This window comes from Bidens hawaiensis, unplaced genomic scaffold, assembly GCF_021521415.1.
Source record: "Bidens hawaiensis isolate Kalapana, Puna unplaced genomic scaffold, B.hawaiensis_p1.1 tig00060676_1, whole genome shotgun sequence".
Lineage (NCBI taxonomy): Eukaryota > Viridiplantae > Streptophyta > Magnoliopsida > Asterales > Asteraceae > Bidens > Bidens hawaiensis.
Window position 1 is genome coordinate 27,501 of NW_027506468.1, and position 20,035 is coordinate 47,535.

The 20,035-nt window shown below is 35.6% G+C and overlaps 2 protein-coding genes across 3 annotated transcripts; one reads left to right on the forward strand and one right to left on the reverse strand.

The window, feature by feature from the left end:
* Window positions 1-6,291: 6,291 nt before the first annotated feature.
* Window positions 6,292-10,346, forward strand: LOC143617922 (cytochrome P450 CYP82D47-like). Its single transcript, XM_077090319.1, has 2 exons — window positions 6,292-7,236; window positions 9,702-10,346. Exons 1-2 carry the CDS (start codon window positions 6,292-6,294, stop codon window positions 10,305-10,307), a joined length of 1,551 nt encoding a protein of 516 aa, XP_076946434.1. The 3' UTR covers window positions 10,308-10,346.
* A 622-nt stretch (window positions 10,347-10,968) lies between these two features.
* Window positions 10,969-13,347, reverse strand: LOC143617919 (protein JINGUBANG-like). Of its 2 annotated transcripts, none has more exons than XM_077090316.1 (2): window positions 13,049-13,347; window positions 10,969-12,095 (listed from the first exon to the last, which is right to left on the reverse strand). In XM_077090316.1, the coding sequence occupies exons 1-2, from the start codon at window positions 13,345-13,347 to the stop codon at window positions 11,033-11,035; spliced, it is 1,362 nt and encodes a 453-aa protein (XP_076946431.1). In that variant the 3' UTR covers window positions 10,969-11,032. The 2 variants fall into 2 exon arrangements, with proteins under 2 accessions (XP_076946431.1, XP_076946432.1); XM_077090317.1 differs by having other exon boundaries at window positions 13,100-13,182.
* Between the last annotated feature and the right edge of the window lie 6,688 nt (window positions 13,348-20,035).

The following is a 20,035-nucleotide window of genomic DNA, read 5'->3' on the forward strand; positions in this document are numbered from 1 at the left end:
CTAAAACAAGGGATTGTGTTCCCTTGAGTTTGCCTATAAATATGTAACCTAAATTATCACCCAAAACACACTTCAAAGAACTACAAACTTGCACTAAACCTCTCCCAAGCATCCGTTGTTTTCATTTCCGATCCTGTTACTAGACCTTCAATTCAAATGCCAACACCAAGAAAACCCGAATCTCGATTAATCCCTTAACAAGAACCACAGGTGAGTCTCACAGCCCCTATTTTCACTGTTTTCACTATTTTTAAACTGTTTTCGGGGCGAGGGACACGTACTTAAATAATGTTTTATCATGGTATACTTACAAGCTATGCAAGCGATTATGTGTTTAAGTTATGTTTCATGATGAGCAATGCGAACGGTTATCTATGTTTTTGATGTTAGTGCACCAGATTCGAGTAAGTGATCACTTTACCATTGGAACTCTAAGGGTAGGGACTGCTGGTTTGATCCGCCCACTCGTAGGGGTCGCACCTCTTACACAGACGAGTGCCTAGTATGGTCATGGGGCAGTACTATGGGTTTGAGCCCGCTCGTAGAGGTCGCTCCTCTTACGCAGACGAGCGCCTTGTTTTCCGGCACAACGTCTGCGCGTAACCCGCGGGACGGTATGTTTCGCTCGTAGTGGCAGCGCCACTTACACAGACGAGCACAGTTCCCAGAAATGTTCGCGCGTAAACCACGGAACGATTTTTATCAGATTATGTTCAGAACAATGTTTTACTAAGCATGTGTTTTAATGATGCTATCAGGATTATGTCTCAGAATGATTTGTATCAAGATTATGATGCAATACGATTTATCAAGTTACTAAAACTTGTGAACTCACTCAGTTTATACTGATTCAAATGTTTTACGTGTCTTTCAGGAGATAACTAGGTAGCGCATGGAGTCACACTTAGAGCACCTCACGCTGAACATCTAAAACTAGCTTTTTGGAAGATTTTAGTTCTATCCCTTTGATGCGCATGGTTGTTCCCGCCGCGCAAGGGGATATGGCGTGGAAATCTTCAACAGTTTTTATACTTGGATGTTTTATGTAATTTTTAAACAATGTAATGTATTTGTATTAAACCTTTCATGCGCAATGAAAATCTTTGAATGTTTGCAATGACCCGTGCTTAATTATCAATCCCCACTCGCGCGCGCCCGGCTGTTTCCGCCGCTCAGGGCCGGGTGTGACACATAATGTAAAAGTGCATATGTTACCTACATTAACAACGTATGAACAACATGAATATTTCGAGGTACCAACTTTATTTTGATACATGTCATTCTAAACGTCGGTACCTCGAAACGCTCTTGTTGTTCGTAGGTTGTTTAATTACTATGGAGCAAAATATATACTTTTAAATTACGTGTTTCTATTTTATAACCATGTCGATTGTTATTTCCTATATTTTGTATTTTTTAAGTTAAAAAAAAATTACTTATGCGAGTCAAATAGGGACTATACGAGCCACATAGCCTACACGGCTTGTATATGGCTATACGACCTGTATAAACTGCAAAAGACTGCCATTTTGTTCCCTCCATACATTTTCCAGTCGTGCAATGTCTATACAAGTCGTATATCCCATATACGAGCCATCTAATGTTGTAAAAACACCATGAGGTGATGTTTGAAACTTTAAATATAGCATCCCTTAACAAAAAACCATTTACCGTTACGTCTGAATTTTGTCAGAAATTCCTACGTGTTTCCTACTGGACTTATAAAAATCTTATAATTATTATGAGTTACAATTTTTTTTAATTATCCATTTACGGTTCGTCGTAATTTCTGACCCACTTCCTACCAATTTGATTTTCGTATATTAAACAATTTTAAAAATCTTTATATTTATAGTTCCGTCGGTATTGTGTTGGAAATTCCTACACATTTCCTACTGATAAGTTTTTTTTTTGTTTATTAACCAATTAAAATATTTTATAACTATTAATCCATAAAATAACAATTCTCTCGTAGTTTTGTAGGAAATCCCTGCACATTTCTTACGGGATATGTTTTTATTTATTTGTTAACAAATTAAAACAATCTTTATAATTATTATAAACGGCATTTTTATCAATAAGATAACAATTTGTCTAACCTTGTTTGCCAACACATCCACCTTAGCATCCTCATCTTTAGTATCTCCATCTTACGCACATCAGTCTTCTTAATGACCCAGCAATCTATTCTGTGATGTTATCACAGGTCTAGTTAAAAAAAAACCATAAAGTGTCTCATTTAATTAATTTGTGGACCTTTTTCACACAATACTCTTGTGGCTACTTCCAATCTATACCATTGTGCTTTGATACGGTGGTCTACATCACTATCTATCTCCCTATCAATATGTACAAACGATTCTAAGTACCTGAACGTGGTTGACTGTAGGAAAAATTAGCCTTCGGTTGTGATCTGGGCATCCTCGTCGTTGTTCACCCAACCAAAGTCACAGTAAAGATACTCAATCTTAGACCGATTGATATGTAACTCTTTCCTGTCTAAAGTTGCTCACTCCTCCTTGTTCGTGCACTTTAGAAGCTCCCTGAAACTTCTTTGTCCCTTATCTTGTGTTGGACAATCTCATTTCACCACTGGACTCTTTATGTCCAATTGAATTTCCCGTAGCGACCCTTAACAAGTAAGAGCGTCTAATAGCAACCCAACCCATATATGCCTTTCACGGGCCGTCCAACATTTGACCCTGGCCCGTACGAAAACCGTTTGTGGCAGACCGTATGAAGAGTTAGACGGTCCGTCTAACCGTCTGCACATGCCCGTTTGCATAAAAAATCATTTTAGATAGCTTTTCGACATCCGTTTATGAATTTTATGCCTTCTATATGACTTAAAAAACTAATTAGCATTATGCCAACATGATTTTGACAAGGTTTGATTTCCGAAGACTCGTTTAAGGCTTAATTAAGCGAACTTTAATGAATCTAGAACAAGGTTACCTTGTTGTTTAAACAACTGAGGAACCTGGTAATGACTTGGGTTGGCTTCTAATACTTCTGGAAGGTAGGACAGAACTTCCTTGTAGCTAACAACACCTTCTTGGTTGAAGAAATTGTCTTAGAACACCAAAATGGCTTTAAGAATAAGGTTTTAGAGTATGGGATTGATGTGTGATGAACAAGGCTTTAAGAACAAGGTTTTAGAGTATGAGATTGCCATAGAACACCGGACTGACACGAAAGGTTCATGCACACTCTACCGAACGAAAATTTGTGTGTACGTTCGTTCATTTGCTTCCATATATATGCACGCAACCTGAATTACCAAGTCTCATAGTAGACTGCTTTATCTCAGGTGTAAGGATTTATTTTATTATACTTGTTAATTAATAACTAATACCAATGACGAAGCTTGGACAAATTTATTTGGGGGGGGGGGGGGGGGGGGACGTACCTGTAAATTTTTTTCCTATAGATGAATTCTATGTTTTGGGTTATATGTTCGGGTCGACGATTCAATTCGGGACCTGTAAATTTTTTTCCTATAGATGAATTCTATGTTTTGGGTTATATGTTCGGGTCGACGATTCAATTCGGGTAGGGTCAAACAATAAAAAAAATCTGGATATCAATTTTTTTCTTCATTCATTCAAAGATTGTTCTTAAATATTTAAATTAAAAAAAAACTAGATAATTTTTAACAAACGAAGACCTAAAATATTCATGATGATACGAGAGGAATGGTGGGTCCCTGGAAGAAGAAATACAACACAGTCCAACAACATTTAAAGTATTTGAATTCATCGATTATGGATTGCGGAGCTTTAGACTTAACCAGCTCACTTGTCGAAGCTTTGTCACGTTTACTCTAATTAATTGTTGTTCATTTTCATGATTCACAAATTAAGAGGAGGCCGATGGCGATATCAGGTAGTTCTAGTGAAAGCGAGAATGATAATTTTGTGGAACAAAGTTTCTATAATCTTCATTCATCGATTCCAGGAGCATTTGGTGGTGGTGGTGGGTGGTGGCGGTGGTGGTGGTGAGGGAGACGGTGATGTGAAGTGAGGTGTGTGGGCAAGCCACACTATTTTCTAGCGGTTAGACAAACATTGACTTGACAACTGGGCTCAAGCTGCATCAAAGTAACCATGTCGAGGGCTTGCGTGGACAAAATTGAAATGGGGGCGCAAGTTGCATTTTGATGTTAACCACAAGGGTGCAAAACGCACTTCTTCTCTTTTTTTTTACAAGTTTACTATAGTTACAACCATTCCCCCCCCACCCCCACCCCCCTTTTCAAGTTCGGTTTTTGTTAAAAGAAATCTGTTACCCTTTACTTATTAAAATGAGTGGTTGGGGCCAGACTCAATACATATAAAATTTTCGAGCGATATAAAAAACAAAGGGGCCAGACTCAGTACGTATAAACAAAATCAAGGAGACTCATATGTATAAGAAATATCAGGGGGGGGGGGGTGGGGAGGGAGATTCAATACAAATAAAGAAATGATCAGGAAGGAGTAGCCCCCCCCCAACCACCCACCCCACCCTGCGTGGGCGTTTATAAGGATCTACGCCCTTAGACTAATAACTTCGTAGATTTGTGGTTCTATTCATATATATTCGAACTGTAGAAGTTGTATAGCGTGTCTTGTGTTAGGATTTATCTTTCTCAATGAATACTTAATTGGATTATTATTCAAAACTGAACACATAATTTTGAATAATAATCCAATTATTCATTGAGAAACAACAACGTACACAACTATGTATGTATAAAATTGTAGTCAACTCAACGACTATATAAGAATATATGTGCTCACAATCAGGGGCCTTGCATGAGTTATAAATATGGGTCTTAAAATATATTAAAAGAAATAAAAAAATTCATATAATATATTAAATATATTCAAAGAAACTAAAAAATTATAAGCCTCAAACTTCAATGGGCCTTATACAATTGCCTAACTCGTACATGCTCTAAGACGGCCTTGCTCGCAATTTGTCAAATAAGAATCAAAATACCATGCAAATGTATATAATCACGTACAATTATGTAGTATAACTTAAAATTGAAGTTTTGAAAAAGTAATTTACGATCAATTATATTTATAGAGTTACACAGGACATGAAAGTTTTTAAAAAAGCTAGTTGTATAAAATATATAACAATATTATTGTGTTACTCAATGTATAGTTTTATTTATTAAAATTAATAATAAAGTGTATAAAAAGTTATTTTCGTTTAAAATAACTAAAGGGTGGTATTGGATATCTGACTTCGGGGCTGTTTGGGTTTCCTTATTTTTATCTCCTTATAACTTATTATCTTTTATAAGGTAAACCAATGTTTGGTTAATATAACTTATTAAACCTTTTAAAGAAAGAAAAATGAGTTTTTATAAATTAGGATGGAGCAACTTATGAAAAACTCCTTATATAAGGTATAAGGAGGTGCAAATAAGGAATCCCAAACACCCCTTTCGTAGGGAATGCATATAAAAATGGTATCTGTGCACATAAATACAAACTTAACTTGAGATTTGGGAAAATTCCTAAAATGTTTTATTTTAAGAGAGATTTCAAATGTTTTTTCAAAATTCAAATTTTCTCTTTGTCTCCATATTGACTCGTCGTCACCTCTATGTTAGGAATTCGATACGACATGTTTATTAACTCACTGTCTTCCCGTCATTTTAGCTCAAAACTAGTTGTCTTACCGTCATGTTAGCTCAAAACTTGTTGCCTTCCCGTCATGTTAGCTCAAAACTCGTCGTCTCTCCACCATGTTAGCTAAAAAAACTCTACCTTATCTTTACTAAAAACATGGATCCTAAACTAATTTAAAAAATATTTAAATATTTGTAATTTTAATAATTTTTAAATTCTTGTATATTGGATTTTGGATAATAATACAATTAAAAAAACTGATGCATACCATTAAAATCATTTTATGTGTAACTTGTTTAACTTTTTAAATAACAAAATTTATTAAATTTAATGTTTAAGCTAAATGACGAGGAGACAACGAGCTTTGAGCTAACATGGCGGGGAGACAACGAGTTTTGAGCTAACATGATGGTGAGACGACAAGTTTTGAGCTAACATGATGGGAAGGGGACGAGTTAAGAAACATGTCGTCTCGATTAACTAACGTAGAAGCAAAGACGAGCTAGTAAAGGGATCAATGATGAATTTGAATTTTGATGGAAAATATTTGAAATATCTCTTTAAAAAATGGGATATTTTGAGGATTTTTCCTTGGAGATTTTGTTATTCAACTCAACCACTACATACTCACATTTTGTCAATATACAAGCATCTAAGTTGCCTCATGGATCTTTCCTGTCTACAAGAGAATTCCACTCTCATTCTTGAAACTTTTTCCATAATTCTAGTCCTCTGCTTAGCATACTTTTTCAAAACCAAGAAAACCACTACTACTCCACCTGAAGCAAGTGGCGCATGGCCTATAATAGGCCATTTCAAAGTTTTTAATGGCTCTGATCTTCCCCATGTAGCCTTGTCATCCATGGCTGACCAGTATGGACCCATCTTCATGGTCCGGCTCGGCATACGTAGAGTCTTGGTGGTGAGTAATTGGGAGATAGCTAAGGATATCTTTACCACCCATGATGTGTTTGTTTCTGACCGTCCGGATTACATCGCTGCAAGGATTTTGGGGTTCAACGGTGCTTCTTTTTCATTCACTCCATACGGTCCCTATTGGGTCGGAATACGTAAAATCATCTCCCAAGAGTTGCTTTCTATTAGTCGGCTTCAAAAGCTTAAGCATGCTAGAGAGTTTGAACTCGAAAGCGCGATTAAGAACATGCATGATCTTTGGAGGGAGAAGAGAGATGGGCAAGGGAAAGTGTTGGTGGAAATGAAGAAATGGTTTGGGGAATTGAATATGAACACGATGCTTAAAGTAGTCGCTGGAAAACGGTACACTGGAGGAGTAGACGACGAAGATGAGGAGGAGATGAAGAGTTGTCGGGAAGTGATGAGGGACTGGTTTGAGTACTTGGGCCGGTTTGTGGTGGCTGATGCTCTACCTTTTCTAGGTTGGATGGATTTGGGCGGCTACGAAAAGAAGATGAAACGAGTTGCAAAGAAACTAGATTCCATGGTTAGTAAATGGTTAGAAGAGCATCACCGGAAAAGATCTTCCACTAATGATATTGCTGGAGAGGTCATGGATGTCATGATCCAAGTAGTCAAGGACGATGATGTGTCGGGTTATACTGCTGATACCATCATTAAAGCCACATGTGAGGTGTGTACCACTAGAAACCATTGACATCTATCATCTCAATGTTGTTTTTTTATGTTGATACGATCGGCTCACTCTTTTTTGGGTCTAAATGAATTTTAAAATTTTATGTGTCTTTTTTTTTAAGAAAATTACAGTTTGTATCCTTTTGAATTAGCTAAATTATGGAATAGGTTATTTTCGAAAATAAGTTTCAGTCTTTATCATTTATTTGTATGTTTTACTCGATTTTTGTCCTTTACACTAACAAATGTTAACTTTTTCAATTAAATCACCTCATATGCATTACAGATGAGGTTATTTTTATTTATATAAACATGACTAAAAATGTGAAAATCAATAATATATAGTGACTATAATGTAAATGTATGAACCATTCTTGTATTTTAATAAAACAATAAGAGAAAATAAAAAAGAAAAATAAAAACAGATATATCAAATTCACCACTCTGCCCCCTCCCCTCTCTCAATCTACCCTTTATTACTAAAAAGCCACTGCCGCCTTTACCATCATCGGAGCCACCAACTCCACCCCATCCTCGCCTGTAACAACTATGGCGACCATCATCGTCACAATCTTTTTATCGGAAACACTAGGACGCAAAGGTCTCTTTTCGCCACCTCCGGCGACCTGAAGTTGTCTGAACAACCTACAAGCACCACCGATCTACAACCATCACATATCATACCTAAAATGACCCGATAGGTGAACCATCACCAGCAGTGATTCAGATATGAGACTGCTGTCGTCGTCTCTTAATCGTCGACGCCTAGATCTGTGAACACGATAACTTCTATCCCTATTTCAAGTAAAATTACTAAAAGGCCCTCATGTGCATGCCAAGTGATAAGACTTAACTAAGAAAATAGATGACTGTTAGTGTAAAGGATAAAAATCGAGCGAAACATGTAAATAAAGGATGAAAACTGAAACTCATTTTCGAAAATTATCCTCTCCATAATTTAGTTAATTTGAAAGGACAAAAATTGTAATTTTCTTGATGATTTTTTTGTGTGGGTGTGGATGTTTTTGCGTTAACACGAATATTTGTAAGCAAGTTTTTGAAGTTATATGGTCACATACAGTAATATTAGAGTTGGTCAATTTTAATGATTGAAAGCCTTACAAATAAGGATACTTTGCTCTAAATGTTAAAATCTGAAGAAATAAACAAAGTTAGACCCTAAAAACTTACATAACCCATTAAGGTCGGGTGTTTGGGATTTTTATCTTCTTATAGCTTATATAAGTCATAAGTTATAAAGTTGTAATTTATGACTTATATACTCACAAAGTTTAACTTTCTTCAACACCTTATAATTTATAAGTTTTATATGTTATAAGTCATAAAGAGATAGATAAGCAATCCCATGCACCCCCTAAATATGGGCCACAAGCTTCAACTAACTTCGTTACAATCAGGTTGGAGCTGCTTGCAACTATTCAATGATTTGGCAAGACACAATCCGAACTCATTATCTTGATGTTTTGTTCATCCCAAAATAAATCATCTATTGTGTATTGCATGTGTGATGGGAATTCTAATTATTTTTAATTTTTATTAAACGAAATTTTCTTATTTTTAATATATTATAATCTGTTCTTAAAAGTTATGCGGATCAATCAAATAATGTTAATGTTTTTGATATTTGATTAAGAAATACTTAAATTAATAAATTAACAAAAGTGAAACTTCCAAAAAACATTAATAGTTAATATATATAAAAATTACAATTTTTTACCATTATACCCCTTCATTTAATTAAATAAGAAAAGAAAAGAAAATTTTAATTGGTTGGAATGACTTCTTATACTTCTCGCACTAAGATGACGTCTCGCATAGACTTAAGCATATATATATATATATATATATATATATATATATATATATATATATATATATATAATTGGGATCATGTGAGAGCCATTTGGAATTTAGAACTTTGAGAATCATTTTAGACCAAAAAAACCCTTCAAAAAAATTTAAAAAAAATAAAGCAAATGCGAAAATAAAAAAGCTAAAAAAACCAAAAACGTTTATCTGCATCCAGGTTTCATAAAAAAATCTCTATTTTGTTAAATTATGCATATATGTATAATACTTATATACACGTATATACATATATGTATACTTGCATGTTAATTTTAATACGTATATACACGTATATACATATATGTATATATGTATAATTTAGCAAAACCGAGATTTCTTATGAAACTGGGATGCTAGATAAACGTTTGTTTTGGTTTTTCTACTTTAAATTTTTTTTTTGTTTTACATTTATATATATATATATATATATTGTTATCCAAATTAATGGTTCTTAAGGTTCTCAATTTCAAAGGTTATCTCAAGATCCTCATCCAAGAGTTCTTAAATAATTTAAGAGTTTGTAACGATTATATATATATATATATATATATATATATATATATATATATATGCATTCTAACAGCATGTTTTCAGTCTCTTATGGGGGGTGGAGCAGATACAACCACTGTCATGTTAACATGGATACTCTCGTTATTGCTAAACAATCGCTACGCTCTCAAGAAAGCTCAAGAAGAACTAGATAAGCAAGTGGGAAAGGATAGGCGAGTGCATGAATCAGATATCAAGAACATGGTCTACCTCCAAGCTGTGGTAATAGAAACTTTGCGACTATACCCAGTCACGTTCCTAGGAGGTCCGAGAGCCTTTACAAAAGATTGTACCATAGCTGGCTACCATGTCCCAAAAGGCACGTGGCTACTAACCAACATGTGGAAGCTGCATCGTGATCCCAAGATATGGCCGGACCCATGCAAGTTTAGGCCAGAGAGGTTTCTAACCCCAGACCATAAGGGGTTAGATGTAAAGTGGATAGACTTTGAGTTGATCCCTTTTGGAGCAGGAAGAAGGCGTTGTCCTGGAATTACTTTTGCAAATCAAATGTTACATATTGTTTTAGCCATTTTGCTACAAAACTTTGAGATGTCAACTCCAAATGATGAGCCCGTTGACATGAGCGCCATTGCTGGACTCACAAACGCCAAGGCGAGTCCATTTGAAGTCTTAGTTTCACCACGCTAGCATACACCAAATCAACTATAGATGCATGAACACGTGCTATATATATGTCGACTTGTTTATCATATCGTTGTGTGTACTTGTTTTAAAATAAAATATAAAAATTACATATTTTAGGTAATTAAAATGCAAGTTTTAGACTTTCAATGACATAATACAATATCAAATTATATGACCGATTTCTTCAAAAGGAGGAGCACAAAACGAAATACTACATCAAGAGCCAAAATCATCTATCTGCATCTACGTTATAGAAGTTTTAATAGACTAAGGTTTATATTTGGAAAAAGACAAAAATGGTCCATGTTATGACATGCCTAATTTTATCTACGTGTTAAAATTATGGTTGCAACAAGCATATTTTCTTAAATACTATCAAATCTACCTTTGATTAAATTTTTTTAGTTGACATCGGTTATTTTTTTATTTTGTAATATATAGATTTTCCACCCAACGCGTGGGATAAATTACTTGTTAAGCACAATCGGATAATCACATATATTTTGTTCAATGTTTTTATAAAAAATGATAATGTTTTAAAAATTATAACATCAATATGAATTCTTTTATTAACAAGCATCCATGTATACTTAAGGGGTCATTCAAGGGTTATATTTGGATTTATATCATATCCAAGTTGATAATCTCATTTAACAAGCATTACTAGGGCGTCTATACACAAATATTGACACCAACCAAACCAAAACCCTATCATTTCCAACCAGTTATCATCTCGGCATGCTCTTCGACGAACCATTCCCCGAGTTCGCCTTCACCTCGGGCGACTTCTCCGACACATTCCACACCTTCACCGACTTATCCAAACTACCACTATAAACCACCCACTTCACCTCGTCCGAACTCTTCCCCGCCTCCCTTTCCACCATCAAACACTTCACCGGTCCAGTATGCCCCGTAAGCACCGACAAACAATTATGCGCATTCCCCTCTTTTTTCCACACGCATATTGTTTTATCAGCCGAACCGCTAAATAATAAACTCCCCGCAGCCGACAAACACAAAACCGCCAACTTATGCCCTTTAAGTAACCCCCCATGAGATAATTGTTTTTCCCATTCCCAAAAATTAACCAACCCATCCGACAGCCCACAATACACAAACAAACCTGTTTCCGAGACTGCCAACGCTGTCACCGCACATTCCTGATTCAACAACGTTTCCACATGATTATGTTTCATAGACTTCCCGCTCCCTTCCCGCTTCCAAACCTTAACTGACCCGTCCGCGGACCCGGTAAACACCAACCCCGATTTCGTACTAACAACCGAGTTAACCGCGTCTTCATGTGCCTTAACCGACTCCAAACATTTTGAATTCGACGTTTTCCAAACCTTAAATGTTCGGTCCCATGAACCCGAATATAATAGCCCCTCTTCCCCGTCGATACTAAGTGACGAAATCGCGTCGCAATGTTTAATCCAAAGAGTGGTGCATTTACGTTTAACTTCCACGTAGTTTTTCGGTCTCATTGAGGATTTAAGGATGTCGAATAAAGTTGGGAATGTGCCGACGCGCTTGTGGGTTCTTGGGTCTTTTCGGTTTTTCTTCCACACGCGGACTTTGCCATCTTGGTGTCCCGTGAATATGCGATCGCCGGATAATATTATGGCTTTTACTAAGCCGCTGTTGGATTTAAAGGCTGTGAATTCTTTCAAGTTTTTCCATACACGGACGTTTTTGCTGTCGGAGCCGGTGTATAGAAAGTCGCCGGTGGCGGCGAGGGAGTATATGTGGCCTTCTTCCCGGACAAGCGACCCTATGAGTCCCTCACTGCAAGATATATACAAATACGATGTCTTTTACTTGCTACACATTATGAAAAAATGGCTGTGTTTGGTGAACATCTTAAAAAATTGTTTCTACTTTAAAGGTGGACTTATAAGATTCAATTTCAAACTAGGATAGCTTTCATAGTTTTATGAACATGAAAATTTTTCATGTGTATCCAAACCAAAACTAAAAATATCATATATAACTATAAAATTTTCCATTTTATCATATTTGTTTATACCCTAGCTTTTATTTGGTTTTGATCGACATCAATGATAAACAACCCATCGTCCCTCCTCTTTTGAAATTTCTTTGTATTTTAGTACATTAGAAGTCTAAAATTTTTTATATTATTTTTACTATTCTTCAAGCAATACAGTAAGTAGAAACAAGGGTAATTTATTTTTTAACTTTTGAACTTTTAAATTTAATAAATAAAAGAGTTTACTTATTATACAAACCACATTTTATGAAAATTAGTGACAGCCACTGTACCCGTCAAGTTAACACAAACACAGCCTATTTAACATGAAAAACTGGTTTTTTTAAACTACTTTTCGGATATTTTTTTATTGTTTAGGCAATTATCTAGAAAGTATAAACTATGTAAATTTACTTTTGAATTATGACACTAAAAACTACCAAAATAGTTTAGGTTATTGCAAAAATTTTATTTCAAAAAGATAATAAATTATTAGTTAGATGGATCAAGCCATCATATTGACAAGAACACGAGCTGTTTAGCTAAAAGTATTCACAAATTTGACGTCTAAATGACTCAACATGTTAATTTGTAGCAAACCAAAAGCGTGAATTTTATGTTATGCCATATATTTTCGTTCACACCTGGCCTAACATACTTTTAATTGTGCATACTTGTGTGTAAATGTATTAGACCATATCATACAATAAAATGGTCTAATAAAATGTTCCAAGAAAAGTAAATTACGTACGGTTGGCTTTGTGATCCGTTCTTGTTAGAGCTGTCGACTCCGGTGGTGAACCACGGAGACGGTTGGAACGGAGAAGCCTGGTTCCACGGAGACATAGCTATAGGTGAAGCCTCCCCGCTCATACGGTTAGGATCGTAGCCAGCGATACTCGAACGACCATTGTAGTCCTCATCCGAGGACGGAAAATTGGCGGCAAGGTTTGGATCAGAATTATGCATGCCATTGTTGCTGCCTTTTGGAGGTAAATTAGAAGGTGAATCCCCCATTAATGTTGTGGTTCTTCGTTCGTCTTCCTGCATTAATTCAAGAAAATTGAATTTCAAGTTTCCCTTTTGGTGAAAATAATGGAAGAAGATCGAATGAAGGGTGGGGGGGAAAGTGGGAGAAATTGTTGGGGGTGGGGTGTGTATACAAATTGTTTTAAGTTGGAGGGAATCAAGGATATGATGCCACGTGGAACATGGGAGAAACATAATTCTGAAGTGGAAGAGGGAATTTTGGAGCTCCATTCGTTGTTTCTATGTTATGATTTTGATGCATTTGGCATGGTTCATTAATTACGCTAGGGCGACGGTTAAGACTTGGGATTTAATAGTCTCAAGTTTGAAACCTGACTCAAGAGAGATTATCTTACGGTAGAAGGTTTCTTCTTTGATGGTGTTCTTGAGTGAGTCAGGTCTGGAATGTCAAAACGCTGTTAAAAAAGAAGGTTAATAATTTTGATAAACCAGTCTACTTGTTCTAATCCAGACTGTTGCTGTTAAGTCAATTTCATCAGTTTACAATCATTTCCATTGCAAGTGAATTATGCTGAACTATTGGTTATTCTTGTGTTACACTTTATATATCAGTTTTAGATATATATGGAATGAGGCTTGTTGAAAAGCAAAGGATTTGTAGATTACTCTATATGAGGGTGAAGGGGACCAACATATCTCCTAAATTGGAAGGTGTAAAGTTTCTATTCACAATATTATTCACATGCTAATGTTGCATACAAGTAGAGTAAATTTTATCCCAAGCAAGTAAAGGGAACTTTGCAAGATATGTTTATATCAGCATATGTCATGATGCATGTGAACCTACCTCATCCAGTAACTTGATAAATATAGCCAAGGAAAAGATAGGGATATTTTGGATTCCATTTTGCCCTAATTGTTTATTGCGTTTTAAACACGGTGAGTGTTTAGGATTATCTTTTGCCATCATATAGTTATCGCTTGAAGATTCTAGCTAGCCATAAGCTAAAGATACGGGTATTTCGAATTACGTTTTACTCTAATTGTTTACTCTACTTTAAACACGATGAGTGTTTAGGATTATGGTTTGCCAACATAATTATCATTTTATAACATTTTTGCTTTTCGTAAACATGACGCAATTCCAAACACCCTTTTCTTTCAACATCCGATGGTGAGATTTGGCAAGTCAGCAATTGCTAGTTAACCATCAAGATTATATGTTGAGTTAATTAGACATGTGTTTTTCAAACTTCAAAAATGCACCTAGTCTAAACGTACTTGATCATAAAGTGACCACAAATTAAAATTCGTATTTAGAAGTTTTAACATCACCATTAGTCATAATCACTCAGGTAATATTTGCTATTGCATACTTCTATAACCAAAAATGGATATGATGTAACCAAGGTTGCGGTGTAACCTTCAAACTTGGCTAAAACACTATGTCTCAATCAATAAATCATTGAGCAGTAAAACAAACTTAATAAACTTGACTAAAACACTGTGTCTATAATTTATGCGTGACTTGATCAGTTTTGTTATCAAGCCGACGACACGTTTCAGTATTTGGGGTAACGGTTGAATTCATACGGCAAACACTATTGATCAAGTTTTGTACTCTGTTGTATGAATAACTTGTGAACTAGTTTTTTTTGAAGTAAAGATCCATAGGAGATGCATAATTGCCAAATAGCGAGGGTGGTGTTGCCCACTTGCCCACCTCATAAATAGATAATGCTATATATAGCAGTTGGAGTTCATACAAATATGGAATACGAACTTATTGACGTGCTGTACAAAAGAACAAAAACAACTAGACCTTCCAACTAAAAAAAGAAAAAAGACACGTCGTTTGTTTTGATTGTAAACATAAAGATTCTCAATTTACAGCTTTATTTTTGTATTATTTACGAAATAATTTTAATACTACCCTAATCTTTATTTTTAAGTTATTGTAACCTCAATTTTAAATTGTAGTGCCCCATGTTAATTAGGATTTGGTTCGATTAAATTCAGCTCATTAACCTTCCCTTTATAACATATTATTGGAAAACCATTAACTTGAATGATTGATTTGAATGTAGACTGCTGAGAATGTAAAAAAGCAATGAAAAAAGCGATTCATAATTCACACAAATAATCATCATAAAACACTTGAGATAAATTAGTTTACATATTAGATTGTTGGTTATTAACTTATTATCCTTTGTTTTAACGGCTGTTTTGATCAAAATTATTATTTTGGTTATGTTTTCTATTTTTTAAGCCCCTGGTCAATAAATTTCGATTACTTTGTCAAAGTTTAATGAGTAAGCTACTAGAACAACGTACAAATAGATATTCATCTAGTAGGGGTACTGTTCACAACCTTTTTTTAGCAGTTTTAAGTCAAACGTTAGCCAACCATTAGTAACAGTTTTTTTATCGTCTTATGCAAAAACCAATCCATTAGAAATTAAAACTGAATTATTACCGATGGTTTTACTCAGGTTTAACTTCATTATTTGCCTCCTGCCGCCTATAAGTTCCAACGAGCTTGTGGGCCTGTGGCCACTAAATATCTTGTTTATGTATGCCTCAATTTTGATATCAAAAATCCCCACTAAATATCTTGTTTATGTGTTCCTCAATTTTGTCCAAGACATATTGCTTTAACTTAGTTTTTACATGTTATACGGTCTAAAGGAAAGATAGTCCGATAACAATAACTTGTTAATATTCACATTTGGATTGATGATCAAATCAAAAGTGGTGAAGTTTAAAATAACTGCTAAATTAGAGACAGCAATTTAAATGAAAGATTCGAAAATGGCCCATCAAAGTCAAACTAATCATGTAGAATTTAAAAAATATTCAGCTAAATAAAAAGTGTTGGATTGGTGAATTATTTGGGCTAGAATTAACTTGTAGTGCGGCCCAGAAAAGGAATAAAAAGAGGGGAGCAACAATTTTGGTGGCAAATATGCGTTTTGGGCCGAATTCCGGTCGAACTTCGCAGAGAATGCAGGTTCGGTAATGGATTTGTTGGACCTGAAAGAAAAGGTAAATAATTAAATAAACAAAACTTAATAAATAACTATATCTAATAAATGATTTGAGCAAACTCATGTGGTTAGCTTAGGTGTGAGTAGAGGTGGGCAAATAAACCAGTTAATTGAACCAATCTGAAAATCGAATCGAAACTGAACCGGTTTGAAACCGATTATGTAGAAACCGGTTTGGAACAAATTGAACCCGTAGGTTCAGAACCGGTTTATAAGTTTCTCCACCAAAATCAGCTCCAAACTGGTTAACCGAACTGAAACCAGCCAGAACCGAGCAAAATCCAGTCAAAACCCGACCTGAAACCAATCGTAACCTGGTCAAGAAACCGGTTTCAACCGGAATCGAAACCAATCATAAACCAGTTTTGACTTTTGTTAACCAAACCGAACCAGTTTCAACCCAAACTGGTTTTTAGATTCATTACTTATGATAACTTATTTAATACTATAAAGCTACAACGAGGATCTCAACTATTAGGAAAGATTTTGCTTTATAAGACCCACTATGCAGTAGGGTTGTATGTATCCCCTGCACGGTTGTTGCCGCCGTACCTTCTATATAAATGGCATCTCCCTGTTATGTTATTTCCCCGTGTACAGTTGTTTGGCACTGTCACGTAGGGATGAGCAAATTCGGTACCGGTACCGATTTGGTACCATCGATATCGAATCGGCATCAAAGTTTTGAGTTTCGGGACCGGTACGATACCTACAGTACCGGTATTTTCCGAATTTTTACCTTCAACACCGGTATCGAAACGAATATTTCGGTACCGGTACCAAGAATTTATGATTTTTAGGACCGGGATTTTCAGTACCAGTACGGTACCGATCTCGTCCATACTGTCATGGCGGTTCCCACGCGTATCTTCTATACAGGTGGCGTCTTCATATTGGTCTTTCGAGGGTGCACGCCTTTGTCCCTTTGGCAATTTCCTCCCAACGTCTTGGCCTTTTTATTGGTCAAAATGATTATTTCTACCGGAATCCGAGTCCATGACTCTTCATGTATTAAAATACAAAATGCTGCAATATCAGTTAAAGCCTACCGTATTCCTATCGAGTTGAGCCTTCCTATCTAATAACCAGTTCCATATCCGGTTTTTTACTACGGTTGATCAAACCCAGGACTAATTTTTAAAAAAATAATAATAATAATAAGACAGAATTACAAATTTTGTCCTTTAAAAAAAGCCAAAAACCGGTTCGTGTCCTTTTCTAAGTTTCCTTGCAGGCGGTGTACTTTAAACTTTTTTTTTCTACACGTTATGTCCTTTACGCTAACTGGGTTAGAAAAACACAGTTAAATGCCCTCACGTGAGGTGCATGTGAGGGCATATTGGTCTTTTTACCATCTTCTTCTTCTTCTTTATTTCTCCATCATCACCACTACCACCACCACCTCCTCAAATTCCGGCCACTACCAGGATCTTTCTTCTATGTTACCGCCAACCACCCTCTGAACATCACAGCCGCCTAGAATCCGTCTAACTACCATCCAATTCACCTGTAACAATTACCCCCTAAACCGGATCTAAATCAGAAACGAACCCGCGGCTCTTTCTCGCTTCGTCTTCTCGTTTTTCCGGCAGCTTCTAGTCATGGTGGTATGAGTTGTTGCTCTTCCGATTGGTCTTGCAGGTCTCGATATTCAGATTTGGAAGGAAGAGATCCGTGGTTGTTGGTTCACAATAGGGATTCCAAGTTAGGGTATAGGGTTTTTGCAGGAAGATGGTGAAAAGATGATTCGTGGGTGGCGATGGGGGGTGGTTGGTCGGAAAATTAATTAATGGTGAGTAGGCGGTGGATTACCTCTAGTCCAACTTCCTTCCGATTGGTCTTGCAGGTCTCAAATTCCGTTCGATTTGTTAATCGATTTGGCGTTGGTGACCAAGACGAATTCCCTTACCGCTCCTGTATCTGAGCCAATCGACATTCATAGAGATATGGATCTAGGCTTTGCATCAGGTGTGACTACAACTAATCTTTCGATTTCTGGTTCGGTTGCATCAAATACGAACAACACTCAATCAACAGATCCTCAATTGATTGATCTAAGTTCTTCACCACTCTACACCGATCCTATTTTTGAGCAGACCGACCTCAATCACGAGGATAATCTGGATCTCGGGTATGCTATCGCACCAACTGTGACCACTGGTCCTCCAATTTCTGGTTTGATTAATTCTGTGAAAATGAAGAAGTAGAAGTAGAAGAAGAAGATGGTAAAAAGACCAATATGTCCTCACATGCACCTCACGTGAGGGCATTTAACTGTGTTTTTCTAACCCAGTTAGCGTAAAGGACATAACGTGTAGAAAAAAAAAGTTTAAAGTACACCGCCTGCAAGGAAACTTAGAAAAGGACACGAACCGGTTTTTGGCTTTTTTTAAAGGACAAAATTTGTAATTCTGTCTAATAATAATAAATAAATAAATAAATAAATAATCATTATGTATACCTCTATGGTTCCATAACCACCTATACAAACATATTAAAATATTTTCACATAACACAAAATAATATGGTAAATTATTATAGAAGAGTTTGAATTCACACATATACGTATCAGAATTATTTAAGCGTGTAAAACATAAACAAAACAAGAACAATCTAGGACTACTAGCAAACATCCATTGTGAGTTAAAAAACGAACATTAGTGAGATTCTTTTTCCATGTGCTCCAATTACTAAACCCAATGCCAAGACAACTACTTTTTCACCGACCATTTTCTTTTCCCAATAAATAGAAAGCAGAAAAGCCACAAATACACACAAATTTGACAAACACACCGATTCTGAACATATAAAAAAAATCAAATTTTCTAATCCAATAACAATTTCATACTAATCTTAAATAAGTTTTATGGTTATTGTTGTAAAACAATCCGAAGAATTGGTACAATCAACGTCCAGAGCCAAAGGATTATTATTATTAACCAAGAACTTAAACGATTATAATGGAGAATTTACAAGTATTACAGTGAAAGAAAACGAATTGAAAAACTACTCAAACCCTAACTCTAATGACTTGTATAAAGCCCCAATTATTCTGTTAATCAGTTATTAACGAACTCTCTAGAAACTTTACATTTTAACCCCCTGCAGAATGTTCCATCTAACAGAAGAGATCCAAACTAACTTTCAGAAAATGACAAAGCAACCCCTGAACAATAACCAACTATAACCAGAAATGATTATTGACTTTAACTCCCAACAGTAATCATTATATGTTTTTCATATATAAATTTTGACATCCAGAACGTATTCGAGTGCCAATTGAAACAGTATTTAAAGTTTAAACATCAAACCAGTTAGAGGAGCTTAAGTGTTTGCCGTTTTACCAAGAAGGTTCATATATATTTAAATTCTTAACAACCAAAACATAAAGTGTTTGGATATGCTTATCAAGTTCTTTGGATTAATAGTTTTTAATGTGTTAATTATTAAATTAACTGCAATTTTGGTTTAAGTGTAAGCTAGGGTAGGCATAGTGGAGCCACTATAAAGTGAAAAACGATATAGCTGAAAACGCCCAAAAAAAAGTGCATAATGGTTACACAAAAAATTTAAATGAAGAAAAAAAATAATTTAAAAAAGTGTGATTTGTTCAAATATGATTGGCCTAATTGACTGATTGAATGCTTTATAGTTTATACGTAACTAATTGTTAACTTACATGATACATAACTTTTGTACAC